At 41.6% G+C, this 22,577-nt stretch overlaps 1 protein-coding gene and 2 pseudogenes across 4 annotated transcripts in view; all 3 read right to left on the bottom strand.

The window, feature by feature from the left end:
* ENTPD1 (ectonucleoside triphosphate diphosphohydrolase 1) overlaps window positions 1-8,245 on the bottom strand; it is a 97,049-nt gene extending 88,804 nt beyond the window's left edge. Inside the window, exon 1 of one of the 2 annotated variants that reach the window (XM_082722111.1) lies at window positions 8,228-8,245. Coding sequence is in view for 1 of the 2 variants with exons in the window: in XM_082722110.1 (XP_082578236.1) it covers window positions 5,536-5,551 (16 nt within the window). In the remaining variant the exon portion in view is untranslated. Of the gene's footprint in view, window positions 1-5,535; window positions 5,749-8,227 lie in introns of those variants that run through there. The other variant, XM_082722110.1, reaches the window with a different exon arrangement.
* On the bottom strand, window positions 1,602-4,149 carry LOC309858753 (large ribosomal subunit protein uL1 pseudogene; annotated as a pseudogene). Its single transcript has 2 exons — window positions 4,123-4,149; window positions 1,602-3,201 (listed from the first exon to the last, which is right to left on the bottom strand). The product of its transcript is annotated as a large ribosomal subunit protein uL1 pseudogene (transcript).
* A 1,118-nt stretch (window positions 8,246-9,363) lies between the features above and the next one.
* On the bottom strand, window positions 9,364-10,834 carry LOC309860256 (hsc70-interacting protein pseudogene; annotated as a pseudogene). Its single transcript has one exon. The product of its transcript is annotated as a hsc70-interacting protein pseudogene (transcript).
* Between the last annotated feature and the right edge of the window lie 11,743 nt (window positions 10,835-22,577).

The following is a 22,577-nucleotide window of genomic DNA, read 5'->3' as shown; positions in this document are numbered from 1 at the left end:
AATATGCAAAATATATAAAGAATTTATAAAACTCAACACCAAAAAACCCTAAATAATCCAATTAAAATATGGACAGGACATGAATAGGCATTTTTTTCAAAAGAAGACATAGAAATGGCCAAAAGACACATGAAAAGTTGCTCAACATCACTCATCATCAGCGAGACAAGCAAATCAAAACCACAATGAGATATCACCTCACACCTGTCAGATTAGCTAAAATCAAAAACACAAGAAATAATAAGTGTTGGGGATGATGTAGAGAAAAAGAAATCCTCATGCACTATTGGTGGGAATGCAAGCTGGCACAGCCACTGTGGAAAACAGTACGGAGTTTCCTCAAAAAAATAAAAATAGAACCACCATCTGACCTAATAATTCCACTCCTGAGTATTTACCCAAGAAAACAAAAAAAACTAATTTAAAAAGTATATGCTCCCTTGTATTTATTACAGCAGTATTTCAAATAATGAAGCTATGGAAGCAACCCAAGCATCCACTGATAGATGAATGGATAAAGAAGTGGCAGGGGTGCCCGGCTGGCTCAGCCGGTGAAACATGCAACTCTTGATCTCAGGGTTGTGAGTTCAAGCCCTGCACTGGCTGTGGAGCTTCCTTTAAAAAAGAAAAGAAGAAGAGGTGGTATACATATTCAATGGAATTCTGCTCAATCATAAAAAAGAATAAAGAATAACACCTGGCTGTTTGTAAGACCATAGATGGACCCAGAGGGTATAATGTTATGAAATAAGTCAGTCAGAGAAAGACAAATGCCATCTGATGTGACTCATGTGGAATTTAAGAAACAGAACAAAGAAACAAAGAAAAAGACAAGCAAAAATAGACTCTTAAATACAAAGAACAAACTGGTAGTTGCCAGAAGAGAGGTGGGTGGGAGGAAGGTGAAATAGGTGAAGGGAATCGAGAATATACTTATGATGATGAGCACTAAGTACTGTACAGAATTGTTGAATTGTTGGGGCACCTGGGTGGCTCAGCCTGTTAAGCATCTGGGTCTTGATTTTGGCTCAGGTCGTGATCTCAGGGTCATGAGATGGAGCCCCATGTCAAGCTCCATATTTAGCGCAGAGTCTGCTTGTCCTTCTCCCTCCCCCTCTGCTCCCTGCCTCTAAAAATAAATAAATAAAAATTTTTTTAAAGATTTTATTTATTTATTTGACAGAGATCACAAGTAGGCAGAGAGGCAGGCAGAGAGAGAGGAAGGGAAGCAAGCTCCCCTCTGAGCAGAGAGTCCGACGTGGGACCCTGAATTCATGACCTGAGACGAAAGCAGGGCATTTAACCCACTGAGCCACCCAGGCACCCCAAATAAAATCTTTTTAAAAAGAGACTTGTTAAGGGGCGCCTGGGTGGCTCAGTGGGTTAAAGCCTCTGTCTTCGGCTCAGGTCATGATCCCAGGGTCCTGGGATAGAGCTCCGTGTTGGGCTCTCTGCTCAGCAGGGAGCCTACTTCCTCCTCTCTCTCTCTCTCTCTCTCTCTGCCTGCCTCTCTGCCTACTTATGATCTCTGTCTGTCAAATAAATAAATAAATAATTTTAAAAGACACTTGTTAGGGCGCCTGGGTGGCTCAGTGGGTTAAGCCTCTGCCTTAGGCTCGGGTCATGATCCCAGGGTGCTGGGATCGAGCCCCGCATCGGGCTCTCTGCTCAGCGGGGAGCCTGCTTCCTCCTCTCTCTCTGCCTGCCTTTCTGCCTACTTGTGATCTCTATCTTTCAAATAAATAAATCTTTAAAAAAAAAAAGACACTTGTTAAATCATTATATTGTACACCTGAAACTAATATGACACTGTATGTTAATTACACTTGAATAAAATAAATTCCCCCTATTATGCTGGCTCTGTGACCTTGGATGAGTCATTCTCTCCACAGCTATAAGATGCAGAAAACTATATCACAGATTTGTCCTGAAGTTTATGTGAAACAGCTTCTGGCTCATAATAATCAATGTTAGCTATTATTATTAGCACTTCACAGAGTCTGGTTTCAATTAGAATCGGTTGTATATATATCTGTCTTCCTCACTAGACTGTGAGCAAACTGTTTATATCCCACACATCTGGCATAGGGACTTAATGGTAGACACACAATAATATTTGTCGGATTGCTTTGAAGGTATGCCAGGAAGAGGAAAGGGAGGGTGCTGGAAACAAATTTAATGTTCTTTATAATTTTATCCAGGGCCAACCTCTGCAGTGTATATTTCTCTTCTATTACCAGAGAACATTGTCTCAGACTCTAAGGTTGCTCTTTGATGGGGTTGGGGAGGCACTATTTCTGGAACCAGAAGTTCTGTTCAGAGATAGCAAGGTTGAACTAGGAGGCATCTGAAATCTGCAGTTTGGCCCCTGGCTGAACGGGCAGTGGGGGCTGAAGTTCTGCCAGAGGTGGATGGGCCGAACTAGGTTCTCTGGCATGGGGCCACATCAGCTCCAAAGCTCACCCACCTAGAAGGGAGGCATCTCATTTCTCAGTGTATTCACTTAGAGGGATGTCTTAGTAGAGCGCATAAAAGAACAGTATGTACCAGTAGGAACTCTATTGCAAATTCATAGGTCCCCTTTTAGTTCTTTGTTTGTTTGTTTGTTTGTTTTGATAGCACTAATGTTTATTAAACGGTGCCTTAGTACAAATGCTAGGAATTGCCAATGAAGCTCTTGATGTATAAAGCCCAGATGCTCTGCCAGTTATTCTTGAGCAATGACACCAGGAAACTGACTGCTAAGTAGATGTCGTACACGAGCTCATCATGTGTTATCTTCATGGGCCAATTGCCACTGCCAGACACAGCACCTTCTTCGTCTGGAATTTGATTGTGGACTTCACTTCATCCATTCCGTCACTCTGTTCTCCCTCTGCATCAGTAAGGAAGGGAACTCGCCAGCCTTATTGAGGCCTGGCCCCAGGATTTGTGGGATCTGCTCAATCAGAGATTCTGAAGCCAAAAAGGCATCATACTTCTTGGACAGCTTCTTGATTATTTTTTTTATCCTTGTTGAGTTTCTTCAGCACCTTCCTGTCCAGGCAGGGAATATCCACAGCCTTGGCCTCTCAACACAGTGCTGCCAGGCCCCAAGACATACGGAGAGCTTGGGTGGGGAAGAGAGTTAAGCCTGACAGTGTCTGAGAAGTGTTCATCCTAGTTCTTCAGGCTGATGTGCAGCTCCGCCGTCTCCAGAACCTTCCTGCACCTGCACCTGTGCTAGTTGCTTGCGGGCCTTCCCGCCCCACCTCTCACAGGGTGTCGTGGGGGACTCTGCTGCTCACAGCGCCACACACAATAACCAGAAGAGTCACAGGTCCCCTTTTTAGCCAGCCTCCTGATTCTTGGATAAACATCAACTAAAATAATAATACTTAGTTTATTAAATATTTGTTGAGTTCCCATTATGTGCTAAACATTGTATTAGATGCTGCCGATCCAAAGGTGGATAAAGAAATTATTGTCAAGGTAAGCAACACAGAGGGCAGGAATGTGGATGAGTGTGGCAAGCAACAGTTTAGGTGTAAGCTGTGAGGTGTTGAAGAAACATCCTAGACGGGGGCTAATCTAAGGTTTGAAGGGTTAGAGGAAGCTTAATGCAGGGAATAACAACCAGGATGAAACCTGAAGGAATGAATGCAGCAGCTAACATTTCCTGAGCACATACATTATGCATCAGATCCTGTTCTGAGAATTTTGCATGAATCCCTTATTCAGTCCTTATAATAATAACCTTATGAGGTAGATATTATTATTCTCCTCATTTTACAGATGAAAAAACTGAGGCACCCAGTTAGTAAATAGTAGAGCTGGGATTCAACCCTAGGCAGCTTGGCTCCAGACTGAAGGGGAAGGAGAAGGCCAGACAAGCCTCTCTGGGGCAGAGGCGAGTGCCATGCAACAGTCCGGTGGGGGGGTAGGGGGGGAGGAAAGGAGTAAGGTCACTTGGGGAACTGAAAGTGGCTGGGGGTAGGGACAGAAGTTCAGAGATGACTGGGCTCACTCTGCAGGTTTGAAGAGAAACCAGAGGCAGGGGATTTCTGGTCTGTGTGATTACTGTCACTGAACCCCTCCTAGCCCAAGTCTGTATCTTTGGTAAGAGGGTAAAAATGACAATACCTGGACTCTCCCATAGAAAATGGCCATGAGCCCCACATGAGAAAAATGAATGGGAACTGACAGCAAAGCACAAATTCCTTCTCAGACTTGAGATTTCAGGTGTCATTTCCCCCATAGCTTCAAGGCTTTGAAATCCAGAATCAACCACGTCAGGACCGAAGCGGGAGCCTTCAGGTGGAGTAACAATGTGGGAGTACAGAGCGAAAGGCCCACGGACCCTGTGTCCTACTACCTGCATCCACATTCACCACTCACTAACCATGAGATCCTGGGGCAAGCCATTCTCACATTGCATCAACTCCACCACCTGGAAAATGGGAATGATAATGATAACACTCACCTCTGAAGTCGGTTCAAGGAATAAAAGGAATAAATAATATGGGTAACGTGCTTAGAAGAGCTCTCCGCACGGAGTAGAGACCTGGTAAACATTAACAGCTACAACTGCCATCATTATTAAGAATCTGTAGGCTACTCATCCCTTTGCTCTGCGTGCTATGTGATAAAAACATGTGGGGAATATCAGAAATTAGAGATGATGAAGAGGAGGGTTTGCAACCCGACACAGCCACACCGCTGCGGGGACTCCTCCTGGCTCCCATGGGCTAGCAAGCAGCTGGCTCTCCGCGGTGGCAGAAAATGCCCAAAAGAGGTAAAAGACAGAGACTGCACACCATCTGGAAAACCAGGCCGCTCTTATAGTTTTTAGACACAATCTAAATATAGTCACTCAGATATGCCTTGCTTTTTCAAGATAAAACTGTTCATCCCTCCAACCCTTCACTCCTCTCCCCCGCTCCCATACACATTCACACAATCCCAGAAACATTCAGTCTTTTGCAAGACGTACTCCCGGGTCTTGTTGTGACAGCCTCTTGCCACATTAACTTCTCTGTCTAACTCCTGGCAGAGAAGACTTTGCTAATTTCACAACAGGAAAGCACGCAGGAAATTCGAGAACAAAACAAATCTCCTACACGCTGAGCCCAGCATCTTCAAGCAAACTCACTGAGGTACAGACCCGAAGCAAGATGACTCTGGACTACAAATGAGGCAGCTACTTCTTAAACTGCAAAGGGACTGAAGAAGTCATTTGCCGCTAAAACACCAGATCTGCATGCAAATTGATCGTGAATATTCATGAGCTCCTCCAGCTTGCTCAAGAGCCACCCCTGACTAAACCACCCCAGGCTTTGCTTCCTAAAAAGTTTCCCAAAGTTCTTTCTCTGCCTCCTCTCAGAAGGAGAGGGTGGGAAAGTTCATTTGGGGATTTATGCCTCTTGCTCTTTCAAGTACTTGCTTTTGGTCTGGGCTTTTCTGGAGGGTTTTTTTTTTTTTTCCTCCTCTTTTTTTTTTTTTTTTTTTTTTTTTTTTTGTTTCTTAAGGATTCGGATCAAATCAATTTGCTCTTACCCTTTCTATCTTCCATAACTGGCGGCCTTTGTTTTCTTCCTCTTTGCTCTTTATTTTTTCAGCCTCTGCTTGCTGTGGTCGGTCTCAGTGAGCGAGGTACTCAAGGAACCGAGATATAACAGACCCTCGGGCTCAGGGGAGGGGCTAAATTAGCCGGCCCCGTTTCGGAAGGAACCTCAACCCCTATGTCTGTTTCATTGACTCCACTCGAAAGAAGAGATTGGCTGAGTGCAGCTGCTCATTTCCCTAAAGACCACGAGGAGTTGTGCGGGTGGTAATTTTTCGTGTTCTTAAAGCAATGTATGTTCAAGTAGCTCGCTTTCCCTCTCTCTTTGCTACAGAAATCCATTTTTCTCCTTGAGATACGTATCTTGGCTGCAAGCAAAAAAGCTATTTACTTATTGCAGTTTTGAAACCAGATAACAGGAAGCTTGTTTGCTGATACCCACTGGAAAAACTGTGGGACTCGAGAACAGTCCTTCCCGCCCCTGAAAGCGGATCCCTGCTGGTCCTCTGATGAGCAATCCCTTTTTCGAGGCTCACTGAGAGCGGAAGAACAGCAGGTCCTGTCGCAGATGGACGCTGTGGCGGGAGGAGCCGTGTTATTGGTGGGAAGGCCAAGGAGGCTGCGGCCGGGAGCAGCCGTCCACCTGTACTGATGCAAGTCGTCCACTTTTTCCAAACTTTAGCCTCCTACCTCTGAAGTCTTAGGAGCATGAATTGCCACACCCAGCCTTTGCCAAGATGACCCAAATGTAGGCGAGAGGCCGAGCAAAACATTCCAAACTGTGTATGTTCGATGTTATTTTGAAATTAGGACAAGACAGCCCTCCCAGAGGAAGGTAAGTGCTCAAGACCCAAAGCCCCTTGGGCAGATTCTCCCTGCACTAGGCTATAACAAATCTTAGGCATTTTAGATTTGGAAAGAGACCGAAGACCTCTAGTCTAACCAAGTTTAGAGGCGAGGAAATTTTAAGCCATCTGCTCATGTTCACAGAGAGGGAGCGTGCGATCAGGGAGCTGCATGGTCTCTCATCTTTGCTACCTTGCTCCCCGGCACCCAATACAGTGGCTCCACAGCGTAGGCTCTCAATAAATGTTTGATAAATGGCTGAATCGATGAATAAATAGCAGTGCACAGGTGTAGGTACGGTTTCTGATTCCTACTACATGCTTTTTGTACACCACCTCTCTAACATGAGAACTTGTATCAAAAGCCAGTTATACCGTAAGACTTTTTCTTCATAATAAACCATTAAATTAGTGACTATTACAAATTGGTTTTGACTCTATATAGAAAATATATTCTCCATGAGACTTTAAGAAAGGCAGGGGCAGACTTTTCAGTTTCGGACATCTATTGCATGGTGACCAGCACAGTGTATGTGCTCAATAAATGTTTGGTGTTTTAATAAATCTGAGTCTGTACAAGAAAACTCTTCTTTTATCTTACTAAGTGGTTCATAGTTGCAGGATTTTGCATTTATACTAACAATTAATTATGTTAAATGAAAAATCCAATGGATGCCTTCTCTAGAGCCAGTTTAGATTCCATCACTAACAAAGAATATTGATTTGATATTTGTCCTATTGTAATAAGTAAGATAATGAGATATTTGTAAAAATCAACAATCTTATAGGTTTATGACTGTCTTGTCATCACTGTTTTAGAGAAAAATTTGAAAGACAGCATGTCCCCAAAATACCCTGTGAACTACAAAATGGAAAACAGACCACCAAAGCTAGGAGAAAAGAATGATCAAATGGAAGATCGTTGCAGATGAGGGCTTAGGTGGGAGAAACAAACAACAAACACGAACATGTCCAAGAGAGCCCCATACCGGGCGCTGTGGCAATAGTTCTCTATTTCAAAGAAAAATAAAATTCAAAATAATAAAAAATGAAATAAAATAAAATTCAAAGCAATGTTCTACTTGGACATCATACAGCTGATGAAAGGTTACTTTGACAATTGACTCATTTCTCTTACAATGACATCAAAGAGAGAGAAGTTATCAAGAGTTAAGCACCCAACTTCTGGTTCAACCAGAAGAGGTAAAATCTCATTATAGTAACTAGCACCTCGTAAAGATTTGAAGTTCACCAAATTGAATATACAGAAATAGAAACATGGTTTTAGCCTCCACCTCAAATTATGAGAACTTTTTGACTAAATGTCAAATGCTTCTTCTGGTAACATGTTCTGTGCTACAGTTAAAACATACTGTCTGGTGTTCACACCCTCCTTGGCATATGAAAACACTATGTAGTTAAGTAAATATTGCCTCTCATTCATCCAAGAATAATTACAAAACAGATGGGGTTTATGTGTGTCTTTTTAAAGGCCTGAAAATTTATCTTAAAAAATAAACCCTATTTCTGAACCAAAAAAAAAAAAAAAAAATCATCATTATTCATGTTATCATTATTTGTAATAGTAGAAAATAAAAATGGCACTCAGAAGGACAGAGGGAGTTCTTCGAAAGGGGTGAAGATATTTACCTTTCTGTTAATGATAAAAGGATCTTTGATAAATTCTTAAAATGATGGATGTTTCATTTTTTTATACCTCCAGTCTCTCTCACTGAACTGCCCAGATGATCTTTCTGAAGTGTCTACCTGATAATGTCATTCCCAAGCTTAGAAAGTTCTAATCTCCTTATCATCCATAAAACAAAATTCAAATTCTTACCGTAGAATACGTACGGTTCCCCTCTGCCTCTCTAGACTCATTTCCTGCCAGATCCCTATGTTCCAAAATCAAAGAATCATTCCAAACCCACCGTCCTTTCAGGACTCTAGACTCAACACAAATTGTACTGACACAAGACAGCCTTTTCCAAACGTTAACCTCCTACGTCCCCTGTTGCTCCCTCTGCTCAGAATGTTCTTTCCCCTCTTTTTCACCTGGTCCTCCCACATATTCTTCATGACTCTGCCTAAGTATCTAGTCCTCTGTGGTGCTTGGCCTGCCCTCTCTTTTCACCGCCACCCCCCAAACATAGCACTGAACCACAGAAGAGTCGCCATTCATATTATTATGATGTTTTATTATTTCATTTACAACTCAGTCCCTAAAGCTTGGTGTCACATTGAATTCTCTTTTCTCACAGTCCCAAGTCCAATCATTTAGCAAATTCTGTGGATTCCATTTTCAAAATATCTCTTCTTTTTTTGTGGAAATAATGCAAAACATTTATTTTCTATATCAGACAAGAACACAGCTAAGTAATCCAAGTCTACTGCAGCATTATAAAAATCATCCCTTCACCACAGTGTAAGATTTAAATGCATCTGCACAAGGGTGCACACTATATAAAAGGAGTAAGGTTGTTGCTGCCCTGCCAAGCACTTCTGGACCCTACCCAGGTCCGACTGCAATACTGGTGGTCCCAATGGTTCTATCAAAATAAATTGTGTTTAAAAAATAAAGCATTTAGGGCGCCTGGGTGGCTCAGTGGGTTAAGCCGCTGCCTTCGGCTCAGGTCATGATCTCGGGGTCCTGGGATCGAGTCCCGCATCGGGCTCTCTACTCAGCAGGGAGCCTGCTTCCCTCTCTCTCTCTCTCTCTGCCTGCCTCTCCATCTACTTGTGATTTCTCTCTGTCAAATAAATAAATAAAATCTTTTAAAAAAATAAATAAAGCATTTAAAAAGACAAGTCAAAATGCCTCAGAAACCGTATCTCCTATTTTAATGTATTAGTTGCCTCCTACTAATAAACCTTTATTTCACTCGTTATAACTGAGCAATAAATCTTCCACACTGAAATATCTTCCTTGCCCAATTAATCCAAAGGAAAAAAACTGAAATGATTAGTAAAGAAAAATGTAGGGACTAACACACCCTTTTAATATGTTTTTAAATATTTTTAAGGTTTAAAAAGTGTTTAAAGTTTGTAGTTCCTAGTAGGAAAACATTATCTGAATGAATACCCTAATGGCAAACCATTGTAGAATGTTTCAGTTGCATGGGGAGCAGAGGGGTAGGGATTCTCTTCACAGCACCCCAGCTTTCTTCATGAGAAGGTCGGAGGTACACTGGTTTGTATTATTGCGACATCCACTAGGTGATCGAAGTTGCTTTTCCTTCAGCAAGGGCTTTATTTGTCAGAAGGGCATTATGCTTGACCTCCAAATTTGGCTGACAATTTACTGATGAGATTCATAACCTTTGGGTTGCTCTGATATTTTGACATATTCGCTGGGTTCTGGGCCACATCCTGGAAGGCCACCATAACTTCTGGATCCTGCATGGCTGCAAGAACTTCCGGATCACGAAGAATTTCATTGAGCCCAGGCATTCCTGCCATCCCAGGCATCCCCCCTGCCATTCCAGGCATTCCCCCAGGAAAGCCACCTGGGAAAGAGCCATACTGAGCTCCTGATTGCCATCTGGCTTCTTCCTCCCTCTGGGCTCTCTCGTGTTCTTCCCGAGCCTTCTTAACCCTTTCTATTCTTTCTTTGATCTCTCACTCTTCACGTTTTCACTCGTATTTTCTCCGATGTTCAGCAATTTTCTGGGCCCTCGGTTGAACTTCTTTCAGCATCGCACTAGCATCTTCATCATAATCCAGTTTGCAAGCAAGGGCAAGATCATGTGCTGCTTCTTCCCAATGGCCCAGAAGTCTATGTGCTTTCCCACGCCACATATAAGGCTGAGCTGAATCAGGATTTATTTCAATAGCTCTGTCACAGTCTCGAATGGCAGCATTTGGCTTCTGTAATTTGATGAAGACACTGGCTCTCTTGGCATACAGAATGGCCAAGCGAGGATTTAGTTTGATGGCATCTGTGAACAAGTCAATGGCTTTCTGTAGTTCACCATCATTTAGGGCATCAATGGCAGCCACTTTTTTATCATTTGCCTGATCCATCATTTCCTCGGTTATCTCTGCATTTTCATCTCCCATTTCTTGAGGGGCATCAGTATCTGGTTCAATCACACCTTCATTGTCAATTTCTAGATCACTCTCCTCACTTGATGGTTCATCTGTCTTTATGTTTTCCTCCGCCTTCTTACTATCTGGTTTTTCTTCCTTGATACTGTCTTCTGATTTAGTTTTATGAGTGGCAGGTGGTATTTTACCCCCCATGCTCTCCACCCACTCCCGCAGGAAACGCATTTCCTCGGTGTGCAGAACGCTTGGATCCTGCTTACACATTTTCACGAAAGCCCGAAGCTCGCTCACTTTGCGGGGGTCCATGGTCCAGAGGCAGTGGCAGGCGGCAGGCACGGCTGGGGTTGCGACCCGATTCCAGGCGCGGGTACTAGCTCAGTGTGATTGTGTAGAAGTCAAAATATATCTTGATCCTGACTCCTTCTCATCACCTCCACTACCACACTGGCCAGAGCCACCTCACCTCTCACCTGGTTTACTGTGATGGCCTTCTCTCTGGGGCTCCTGATTCTGCTTTAAACCCTGTTCAGTCCATTCTCAGCCCAGCACCCATAGTGATTCAGTTAAAACAAAAGATGATGTCATTCCTCTGTTCAAAATCCTCCAATGGCTCCCATCTACTCCAAGCTAATCAAAAGTTCTTCCAACAGCCTATGAGGCCCTGTCAGCCCTTCTCCTCACTATCTCTCTTTCTTTCCCACTATTTCCCTTATCTTGCTCCCTCTGTTTCATCATCTTTGCACCTGCTGTTCCTTCTGCCTGTAATGCTATTCTCCCAAATAACCCCCACAACTCATTCCCTCATTCCCTGTAGGTCTTTACTAAATGATCATCTTCTACCTCGGCACAAGATTGTGATCGCTAAATACTGTTTTCCACTAAAATGAACCAAAGCTCTTTGCAAAAAAATTGCTGATTCCAAGTCTGAAGCAGGAAGTCTATGGGACTGGAATATCTTGTCATATCAGAAGGACAGACTATCTAAAACTACTGGGGTTGCATCTGCTGGACTCAGGAGCCGACTTCAAGTGGCTCCTACTAGCCAAAGTAGTAAAAATTTGAACAGCAATAAGGAATAATAATTGCAATGGATGTTGAGATGTATGTGTTATTAAAGAAATCATTGTTCATCTCTGGAACCAATTCGTTATTTGGAAAGCAAATAAAAAGGGTAAATATCAACAGCATGCCTTTGCTACACAGATTGTACCACAGGACGACCAAATATTTGATGAGGGAAGGTTTCTTCATGAAGTATTCCAGATAATGAAGGCATAACATTGATAGCACTAGAGTATCACTGTTGTACAAACACCAAATAAAGTGCTGAGGGCTGAGGCTGAGTAATAATTCTCAATGGCTGTGGATGTCACAAAAGGAGCTACAAGCATTCCCTGAAGGCCTCTGATGGAAACACATGCACACGTGCACACACACACACACACACACCCCTTCTCAGGTAGTCTTTCTAAAAAACGGAACCCTCTAAATCTAACTACCAATTTACAGAAAATACAGGACACAGAACACCCTGTTGGAAGACACTTCAGGAATACAATCACTAAAATTTAGTCTGGAGGAAATAACAACAAAACAATTCAAGTCCTTTAACAAATGTCAGGGAAGACAAAAGGATGGGGTACCTCTAGGAAAAGGAGCTTTAAATGTTATATTAACCAAAGGTACTATTTGGACCTTGAAATTCTGATTCAAACCAATTTAAAAGAAACTCCACGACCACTGAAGAAATTTGAACACAATTTGGATAGTATTTGATAATACTAAAGAACTATTCAATTTTTAAAAGTGTTTAACAGCATTAGGTTTGTAATTTTTCAGAAACCCATATCTTTTGAAGATACTGAAATATGTTCAAAAGAAATCTGGGGGGGGGGGGTGTGCCTGGGTGGCTCAGTGGGGTTAAAGCCTCTGCCTTCAGCTCAGGTCATGATCCCAGGGTCCTGGGATCGAGCCCCGCGTTGGGCTTCCTGCTCAGTGGGGAGCCTGCTTCCTCCTCTCTCTCTGCCTGCCTACTAGTGATCTCTCTCTCTGTCAAATAAATAAATAAATAAAATCTTTAAAAAAAAAGAAAAGAAAAAAAAAGAAAGAAAGAAATCTGGAATGAGCACCAAAAAGAAGAGAAGGCTGTAAGGCACAGCTAAAACCGGAGTGGGGATAAGGCGATCATTGCTAAAACTGGATGATGGGTACCTGGGGATTGGATTTACCATTTTCTCTACTTTGTATGGTTGAAATTTTCTGATAAAAAAGAGTCCCAAGCAAAGAATGGGAGATTATCTGGTAATATGCAATAGTTAGATGAGGAAATTGCTCCAAGGACTTCAAGAACCCAGATGAAGGTTCACTGAGTCAGTAAACCATATGTAAAACTGGCTTGGGGCTGAAAGATGACAAGGTTCAGTGACAAAAATTGCTACAATCTGGCAAGATGATGATCACAAAATAGGCTGAGCATTTCATTTAAGGGGCAAATAGAAGAAAGAGATCATCTGTAAGACAAGTAAAAGTAATTGAACAACACACTGGTCAAAACTAAAAGCCATTACACCAGTACAAGCCAGAAAAATATATTCACTTCCTGGTTTGTAGTGCAATAATCAGGCACTCTCTCTAAAGTGCAGTATCCACGGTGTGTTTTGACAACTTGAGGGACTCTGTATATGCCCAACAATGACCAAGCAAGCAGGAATCACGTGACTTGGACAGAGCAGGGATCATAACATCTGCATCTCTGGTGGGTCGTGATCGGGAAAGTAGCTGGTAGGATGGGGTGGAGGATGGGCATTCTGGTCTCTACACTGTTTCTAATTCTTCATTAAAGCAGAACTCTGTTGATAAAACTCATGAAAGGAGGCACTATGGTTTTATGTATCTTAAATGCCATGGATAACTTTAAAAAGTGACATTTTTCCAACTCCAAGAATGTCTGTATTTATCCATTTAGCCTTTATTATATTTGAATATACTAAAGTGTTCCTCATAATGTTTAACATGTCATTTTGAGGTAATGTCCTTTCGGAATTTTTTTAACAGTCCTTGCTTGTGGTTGCTTTCAAAGCTAAAAGGAGACTGTGAAAGAATGGGCTTTTATAATTGATAGGGATGCCAGAGGCATGGTAAATCATAATACTTAAAGAATCATGGAGTAGGGGACCTGGGTGGCCCAGTGGGTTGGGCCTCTGTCTGCAGCTCGGGTCATGGTTTTGGAGTCCTGGGATTGTGCCCCGCATCAGGCTCTCTGCTCGGCAGGGAGCCTGCTTCTCCCTTTCTCTCTGCTTACTTGTGATCTCTCTCTCTGTCAAATAAATAAATGAAATCTTTAAAAAATAAAAAAAGAATCATGGAGTAAAATATTACATCTTATAGGGCAATTGACAGATCTAATCTCAGGAACTCATACATTTTTTTTTTTCCACCAGCAATAGACCCAAGCTCCATCTTCTTTCACTCCATATAAAGCAAGATATTAAGTCAGTACTATTTGGTGTTGGTGTATGAATATTCAGCAAACAAAATTTGCCAGCACATTTTGAAAATCACATGAAATTTTCTTGACACTATTTGACATCGTGCTTTGACAGTCTATCAGCACTATACATACATGGCTTATCAAAAGAGAAATACATGGGACTCCTCAGTGGCTCAGTTGGTTAAGCGTCTGCCTTCAGCTCAGGTCATGACCCCAGGGTTGTGGGATCGAGTCCCACATCAGGCTCCCTGCATGGTGAAGAGCCTGCTTCTCCCTCTGCCTGCCACGTAGGCCCCCTGCTTGCTCTCTCACAAATAGATAAAATCTTTTAAAACAAAAAAATAGAAGAGAAACACAGATTAATTTACTGGATTGAATTGCTACTTCTCTTCCATCAATAATAACCTCTGCCCAGACTCCATCTGCTTGCTTACAGTTATTCAGATCAGAAACCCTGTGAGGAGTAGGAAATGGAGAACAAGGCTGGATCTGAAAGTACTCTGAGAGTAGTAAAATGCACTTCTGTTCAGAAAACACCTCTTTCCTTCTTTTAGGAGAAAGTAGGAGAGATACCATCTGTCCAAGCAGAGCCAGGATTCTCAACCTTGGCTTACACGTTATAATCTCTTGGGGCACTTAAGAATTATTAATGCCCATCCCTACCCTACCCTCTGAAATTGGGATTTAATTTGGTTTGGGATAGGACTCAGGCAAGGTTTATTATTTGCTTGTCTTGTTTTTTAAGGTCCTAAATGATATATATATTTTTTTAAGTAGGCTCCACACCCAATTTGGAGCTTAATCAAGTGAACCAGAACTCAATGGTCATATGCTCTACTGACTAAGACAACTAGGCCCCTCAAGGGCCTAGATGATTTTAATGGGCCACTAGTGCTTCAGAGTGAAGGAGATCTAGATTCAAATTTTTAATGTGTGATCTGAGACAAGTTAATGAGCCTCTCTGAACCTCAGTTTCTTTATCTGTCAAATAAAAATTTTGTTTTTAATCTATGTCACAGAGTCACTGTAAGGGGGAAATGGGGGAAAATACATGAGGACTCCCAAAAGAGACTCTAGTACATGGCTGGTACTCAACCAGTTCCTTTCTTATTCACTTACATGCTAGATCTGTGTTCGGTTTAAACAAAACTTTATCTTCTCTTCTGTGTCTCTTACCTTTTCCCCTCCAACATCTTCTATTTGTTTTTCAGAAGTATAAACCCAGAACCCCTGAGGAGAATGAGAGCAGAAGACCTTCCATCCTATAGCACAAAGGATCTCCCCATGCTCCCCTTCCCCAAATTTAAAGCAATCCTGTATATTCAACAGCAACTGTGGGTCTGGTGCCATGTCGAGAGAAGGGCATGGGTAGCGAAGTATGACCTGAGATCACCCAGGTCTTTCCAGGGTAAGCCTTATTAGTAATCAGGAAGGAACCCCCCCAACCCTGAGTTAGAGAAAACCCTTGCATTATGCAGAATGTCCATCTCTTCCAAAAGGGAAGTAGCACCAGAAGAAGGGAGGCCTCCAGCACACATCACAGCAACTGCAAGAAGAGTAGACATGCAAGAAGGAGTTTGCAGAATTGAAAGGAAGATTCTAAACGTCAGGTCAATGTGGAACCTGACCCCAGTGCTCCATGGAGCCTAAGTGGTGAAGGGATTATCATAGTGTACATCAAGTATCTCACAACTGACTCATAAGCACTCTTATCTGAGCTACAAGAACTGCCCCTCTCTTCCCCTGCATGAATTAAAATTTCTTACATTTCCTGTTGAAACATCCTCTTTAACTCCTTCATCCTATTCCCCCAACCCCCAGTGCCCTGATTGCTCTAAACATCTCAGAGGTCTACGGAAACAATGAGTGAACTGTCACTTTATTACAATGATAAGATTTTATGGCTACTTTAAGAGGCAGCCCCCCAAATCAGGTATGATAACCAAATCATGTATGATAACGTCTTTTAGGTCAAAGATGTTCATTCCAAAAAAGTACTCCTTATCTATGAAAGTCTAATAGTTTATAAAGGTTCCAACTTAAAATTTTTTTAAAATAAATATTTTTTAAACATTACATCTAAATAGAGATGGTAAATAGACTAGTGGTTGCCAAAGATTTACTGGGGATGGGGAGAGGGTTGAATACATGAAGTGGGATTTTTAGGGTGGTGAAACTACTCGGGATGATATGTAGTGGTAGATACATGACAATATGCATTTGTCAGAACTGATAAAACTTTAGAGGACAAAGAATGAAGCTTCATGTATAGAAATTAGGAAAACAAATCATTCAGAAAGTTAAGAATCCCAGAATGGAATGTAGATTGTGACAAAGTTTCTGTTCTAAAACCATTCTTCCCGTGAGCCTGGGTGGCTCAGTTGTCAAGGGTCTGACTTCGGCTCAGATCATGATCCCAGTATCCTGGGTTCGAGTTGTGCATCGGGCTCCCTGCTCAGCGGAAAGCTTGCTTCTTCCTCTCCCACTCCTCCTGCTGTGTTCCCTCTCTTGCTATATCTCTCTGTCAAATAAATAAAATCTTTAAAAAGACAAAAAATAAAGTAAATCATTCTCCAATAAAAGGAACCAGAACTCCCTGGAGAAATGGCTGATTCTAGGAATGGGGCAGGACATATACAATACAAGCCTGGAGTATCTCCGAGTGCCAGAAGGTAAGGGAGTGATCAAAAGCCGACACAGTGATGGAGCTCAAACTGACGCAGGAGCCAATAGCCAAAACCGGAAGATTGTGAGCAGCAAAATAAAATGGCATTCAACTGGAACCCAAGGTATAAAATAAATACCCATGAGTTTATACTGATATAAATTATTGAATAAATAAATGAAGGAGAATAGACAGACCCCCCTGACAAAAAGAAATCCAAATAATTTATCTGCCTTCTAGGAGGTAGAGGCTAACACTCCATAAGCAGAGGCTACACATAGTTACTACCTTCCAAAGTAAGGACTGTGGGAAGGGAAGAAGAAAGAGTGACTTCACAGTGGAGAAACCTGACAAACACTACCTCGGCCAGGTGACCAAGAGAATATCAACAGCAATAAGTCATGCTGATGATAATTTATGTCCTTGGTATGATGTGTTCGAAATGGCACTTCGCCTCTGTGGTAAAACAGTATTAGGCTGGTATAATTACGAGAAAGGCATCAGGAAAATCCCTATTGAGGAACATTCTACAAAATATCTGACCACTATTTTCAAGACTGTCAAGGTCATCAAAAACAAGGAAAGTCTGAGAAAATACCACAACAAAGAGGAGCCTAAGAAGACATGAGGATTGAATGAAATATGAGATCCCAGAACAGAAAAGGACCTTGTATAAAAACTAAGGAAATCCAAGTAAAGTATGAACTTTAGTAATAATGTATCAATACTGGTTCTTTGATTTTAACAAATGTACCACACTAATTGAAGATGTTAATAACATGGAACTGGGTATAAAGTATAAGGCAACTTTCTATATTATCTTCACAACTTCACTGTAAATCAAAAAATACCCTAAAATAAAAAGTTCTTTTTTTAAAATGTTAAGTTAAACAGGGTAAGGGTGTTTAAAAACCCAGCTGTTGTACAAAAACGCTTTGCTGAGGCACATATGTATTAAAGTAACTCCTGAACAGACATGGTTTTGCAAAAGCATTTGTCACACGTGATCTCTTGTTCAAACAAAATTAGTTGTATCTACATCCAGCAAAGCAAAGTTAACTCAGGCTGCGTGCCAAGACATGGAAATAGCCTTGTTATATAGACTCAGTGTGATAATTGTAGCACTCAAATCTTTCTATCCATGACACCCAATATTCCCATTGGCCCTAAAGTAAAAAAGCCTCTAAGTTGATTCTTCACTGGCTCAGAAAGTTTCCAAATAAGTGTCTCAAGGGAGAAGTCAGAAACTCTGGGACCAGGGGAGGGCAGGAAGGAGTAGCGACGGCTGAGTCCAGATTTGAAAAAAATAATAATAATAAAAGGAAGGAAAGTGCCTACGTTTCTCCAGAGGGCCACCCTTAAATGGGAACACTGCCAGAGAACTTAAAGTAGCTCTGAGAAGGAGAAAAGTTGGAGCTAAGAAAAATTTACCATACTTTCCAACTCTAAGTGCCCCTGATTGTACTTGCTAGGCAATCAAGATTCCAAAGGGTGTAAGTCTCTGTCTTTGAATTCTAAACGTTACTGGTCCTAGAGGGCAGGGGAAATTTTTAAAGAACGCAACGCCTCTAGAATTTAATGCTCAAGACCTTCACAGCATGGCTCACACACCCAGTTTTTGAAGACAATAATAGCCCACAATACCAGGCCAGTCCATAGCAGGAAGCTCACATGTTGCCTCCGCCTTTGCAGAGATCAGCCAGCGGTGACAAACATGGGAACAGGCCCAGCCCAAAGTCAGGCATCCTGCTCTCCTTTACTTTAGATCCCTCATCCACTGGGGGCCAGCAGAACCTGAATAAATAGGAGAGCAGGAAAAAATAATGGAGATTTTCAGACTGACTTAGCCTACTTAGCCTAGCTGGTTCTCCCAGCTCATCTTCACGGTCTAGTTCAAATCTTAAACCTTTAGTCTTCCAGCTGAGCCTCCCTCCTCCAAATTCTGAGAGCATAATTCCCTTCTCTCAAATGCCAAGTTACTTGGCATTTGCTTAATGCCTTGCATTGCTGGCTTCTTTTCTTGTGTAATACCTCTTGTCTATATAGCCTAGAATTAACTTCAAATTCTTGAGTCTGATGGCAAATTATTTTTCTTTCCTCCCCATTCATGTCCTTTCATATCCCATAGCACCTAGTACAGTGTTTTGCATATATGTTTAATAAATAGCTGATTCTGAGTGGCTATTCTAATCTCTCTCAATTTGCCTTTGAAAACATTAAATAGAAATCAGACCCTTTTTACATCTTATTCTTTTGGCTAGCCATTCAAAATAGCCAAGAGGTTGTTTTGATTAAGTCCAGCCTATTTATGGTGAGAGTCTGAGGTGAGAAGAAGTAAGTCTTCCTGCAGTCACCAGTATGTTATGCATTCCTAGCCCAAACCGGTCTTTCACAACTCCGGTCACAAGATACTTCTTGGTTCCCAAACAACTGACTGACGCATCCGTTTTGGTGCAGGAAAATGACATTATCTTAGCCTCCAGACAGTGACCCCTGGTCTGATCCAGCAAAATGAACCCAACCCTGGAAGCTCAGTCCCAGTACTCACCCGTGCCAGGACCCTGGGTTTGCCTACTCTCCCCTAGCTCATTCATAACAGATACCACCCCCATCTTGAGAAAGGTTGGGGTGTAGTCTCACCTGAGCCGTTGGCATTTGGAAACCCAGGCAGGCACAGAAATTTCCAGAAAAAATTCTAATCATGAGATCATCATGCTCACATACAGAATCCAGGGCCTGATGCAAAATAGCAGCTTTCCTTTCCCTGTGAGGCTGCTGATCAGTTCATGCACATTTTACTTCCAATGAGCATCACCTGTGCATTCATTTACTGACTCTTCTTTGCACATTTATATATTACATCCACTAAATATTAAGCATTTCCATAAAAGCTTTAGGGAAAAGGTTAGCTAGAACACGTTAGCAGATGTATCATTCCCAGTATAACTCAGCTCATGAACTGGGCACACAAATCTCTCCCAACTCTAAAAGTTTCCTGAACCAGTCCAAAGCATGTGACAATCCCCCTTTTCAAATTCATGGTTGGATATATAACGGGCAATCTTCCACATTTAAAAAAGAAAATAAGTTTAGGTTTGCTGAATTACCATCTTTAAAAGCCAACTGGGAATCTAGAATTAAAGGGAAATTCACCTGAAATTGATGGTGAAATTGGACAGCTACATGCAAAAGAATGATATTCAACCATTCTCTTCCAACATAGACAACACTTAACTCAAAATGGGTGAAAGACTTGAATGTAAGACCTGAAACCATAGGAATCCTAGAAGAAAACATAGGCAGTAAGTTCCGTGACATGGGCCTTGGTGATGATTTTTTTAATGTGCCACCAAAAGCAAAGGCAACAAAACCAAAAAGAAACAAGTGGGACAACAGCAACAAAAAACCTTCTGCATAGCAAAGGAAACCATCAACAAAATGAAAAGGCAACCTATCAAATGAGAGAAAATATTTGCAAATCATATCTCTGATAGGGGGCTGATATCCAAAATACACAAAGAACTCATACAACTCAACAGCAAAAAACAATGTGGTTTTAAAATGGTAAAGGATCTGAATAGACCTTTTCCCCCAAGAAGATATACAAATGGACAACAGGTACATGAAAAGAGCATCTTTTAATCACCAAGGAAATGCAAATCAAAACCACAGTGAGACATCACCTTATGCCTGTTTGAATGGCTCTTATCAAACACGTTAAGAAATGGCAAGTTTTGGGATGCCTGGGTGGCTCAGTGGGTTAAAGCCTCTGCCTTTGGCTCAGGTCATGATCCCAGGATCCTGGGCTCTCTACTCAGTGGGGAGCCTACTTTCTCCTCTCTCTCTGCCTATCTGCCTCCTTGTGATTTCTGTCTGTCAAATAAATAAATAAATCTTAAAAAAAAAAAAAAAGAAAGAAAGAAAGAAATGGCAAGTTTTGGAAAAGGTATGGAGAAAAGGGAACCCTTGTTCATGCCGTTGGTGGGAATGTAAACTGATATAGCCACCATGGAAAACAGAGAAATTACTCAAAAAATAAAAAAATATAACTACCATATGAACCAGCAATTTAGGCATTTATTTGAAGATATCCTCAAAAGGATATCTGCAACCCCATGTTCATTGCACCACTCTTTAAAATAGCCAAGATATGAAAGCAACTTAAGTATCCATCAATGGACGAATGAATAAAGAAGATAATGGAATATTATTCAGCTATAAAAAAAAGGAATGAGATATTGCCACTTGTAACAACATGGACAGAACTTGAGGGCATTATGCTAAATGAAATGTTAGAGAAAAACAAATACTGTATGATCTCTCTTGCAGTGGAATCTAAAATAAAACAAAAACCCAAACCCATAAATACAGAGAAGAGATTGGTGGTTGCCAGAGGCTAAGGGTGGGCGGAGGGAGATGAGTGAAAAGATAAAATGAAAAAAAAAAAAAAAAAAAGTGAATAACTGTGGTAAAGAGTAAAAATTATTTAATCAGGTAAAATAAAATGTAAAAACAAAATTCAGCTGCATTAAGTACCATTATCAATAACTCATCTGAGTTGGCAATCAGACGAAAAGATAGCTTCCACACAACACGAAGAAACATGCTCGTGCACAACGACAAACACCTAACTCACAGTTTTGCCCGGAAACAGATTGCTTTTGACATTGATTGCAAGACACATTCTGAATTTCAAAACCTAAAAATCTGTTTTTATCAAGTGTTTTACAATCAAGGATATACAGACTATATATAGAAAATATCTCTAAGCCTACCCACTCGACTGTTCGCCATAATTTCTTGAGGAAAAACAGAAATTGCATAGAGGTCTCTGCTCTGAAGCCTCTGGAACGACAAAGAGAAAGCTGCCAGTTAAGAAAGGTGTCTGTGGGAGGAAGGGATGGGGAGCGAAAGCATCCGTACTCCGAGTGCCATAATGCCTCACGAACTAATTTCTTCTGCTTCTATAAACCAGAGGATGAATAACAGAGATTTTACAGAATAGGCTCAAAGGGTACATATTATTAGGGGAAAGAAGAAGAACTTACCAGAAAATACTTCATTAATACTTGACTAATACATACATTTTTACCACACGTACCATTATTGATTATTATGCTTTGTGTTATGAAACGGGAACAAGCTAGAACAGAAACAGGGAGGAAAATAATTAGTTCCCCCTCCTCTATTTAACTTCCCTAGCCTGGAAAAAAAAACTGAAAAAGAGACAGCCGTGCTCCCAAATAGCTAGTAATATGCCGTGATTTATTCTAGCTGTGTTACATTGCTTAGGCTCCTGCAGAAACCTTGTCATATTCTTCTTTTGTCTCATTTATGCATGAAAGAGATTCAATCTTGGGCCATGACACTTAAGAAAAATATTTGGACACCTACCTTTATTTTCTTTGTATCAGTTTAAGGCCAATATTAGCTCCCTCTGAACTGGCAGGAAAGTCCATCACAATCATAATTGTGGTTTACACCAGAATTTGGGAGAAGCGCCTGTATCAGAAAATCGGGGCAGGACTTCTAATCTCCCACCTGCCTTAATCACTCATGATATTTCACTGCCCAAACTGAAATGTGACAGGCTTTCTGTTCCAATGCTAAGCCTAAATGGGATAGGGCTAAAAGGGGGCTTTCTTTGCCTCCACTAGAAGCTCTGGTACTAGAGGGGAGCCTCCCCAAGGCACCACACAACCACCCTTCTGAGGTCTCACCCACCAGGACACAGAACAAGCAGGGGTCCCTCCTATCCATGCCCCCCCACCCCTCCATCCCCTTCCCAGTGCTCCAGAATTTCTGTTCTCTTTTCTGGCCCTCAAAGATACCCCTTTATTTCTTCCTCATTACCCTATGCTTCAGAGCACCTTGGGGAATTTCTGCAAGCTAAGGCAAGATTGGGAACCTGCTATAATTAACATCTTTTTTGTGGGGGAGGGGGACCTGCTATAATTAACATCTTAACAAAGTATCCCGCCACTTACA

The sequence above is a fragment of the Mustela nivalis genome (assembly GCF_964662115.1).
Source record: "Mustela nivalis genome assembly, chromosome: 2".
In the NCBI taxonomy this organism is placed as follows: domain Eukaryota; kingdom Metazoa; phylum Chordata; class Mammalia; order Carnivora; family Mustelidae; genus Mustela; species Mustela nivalis.
This window is presented reverse-complemented; position numbering and strand designations above follow the sequence as displayed.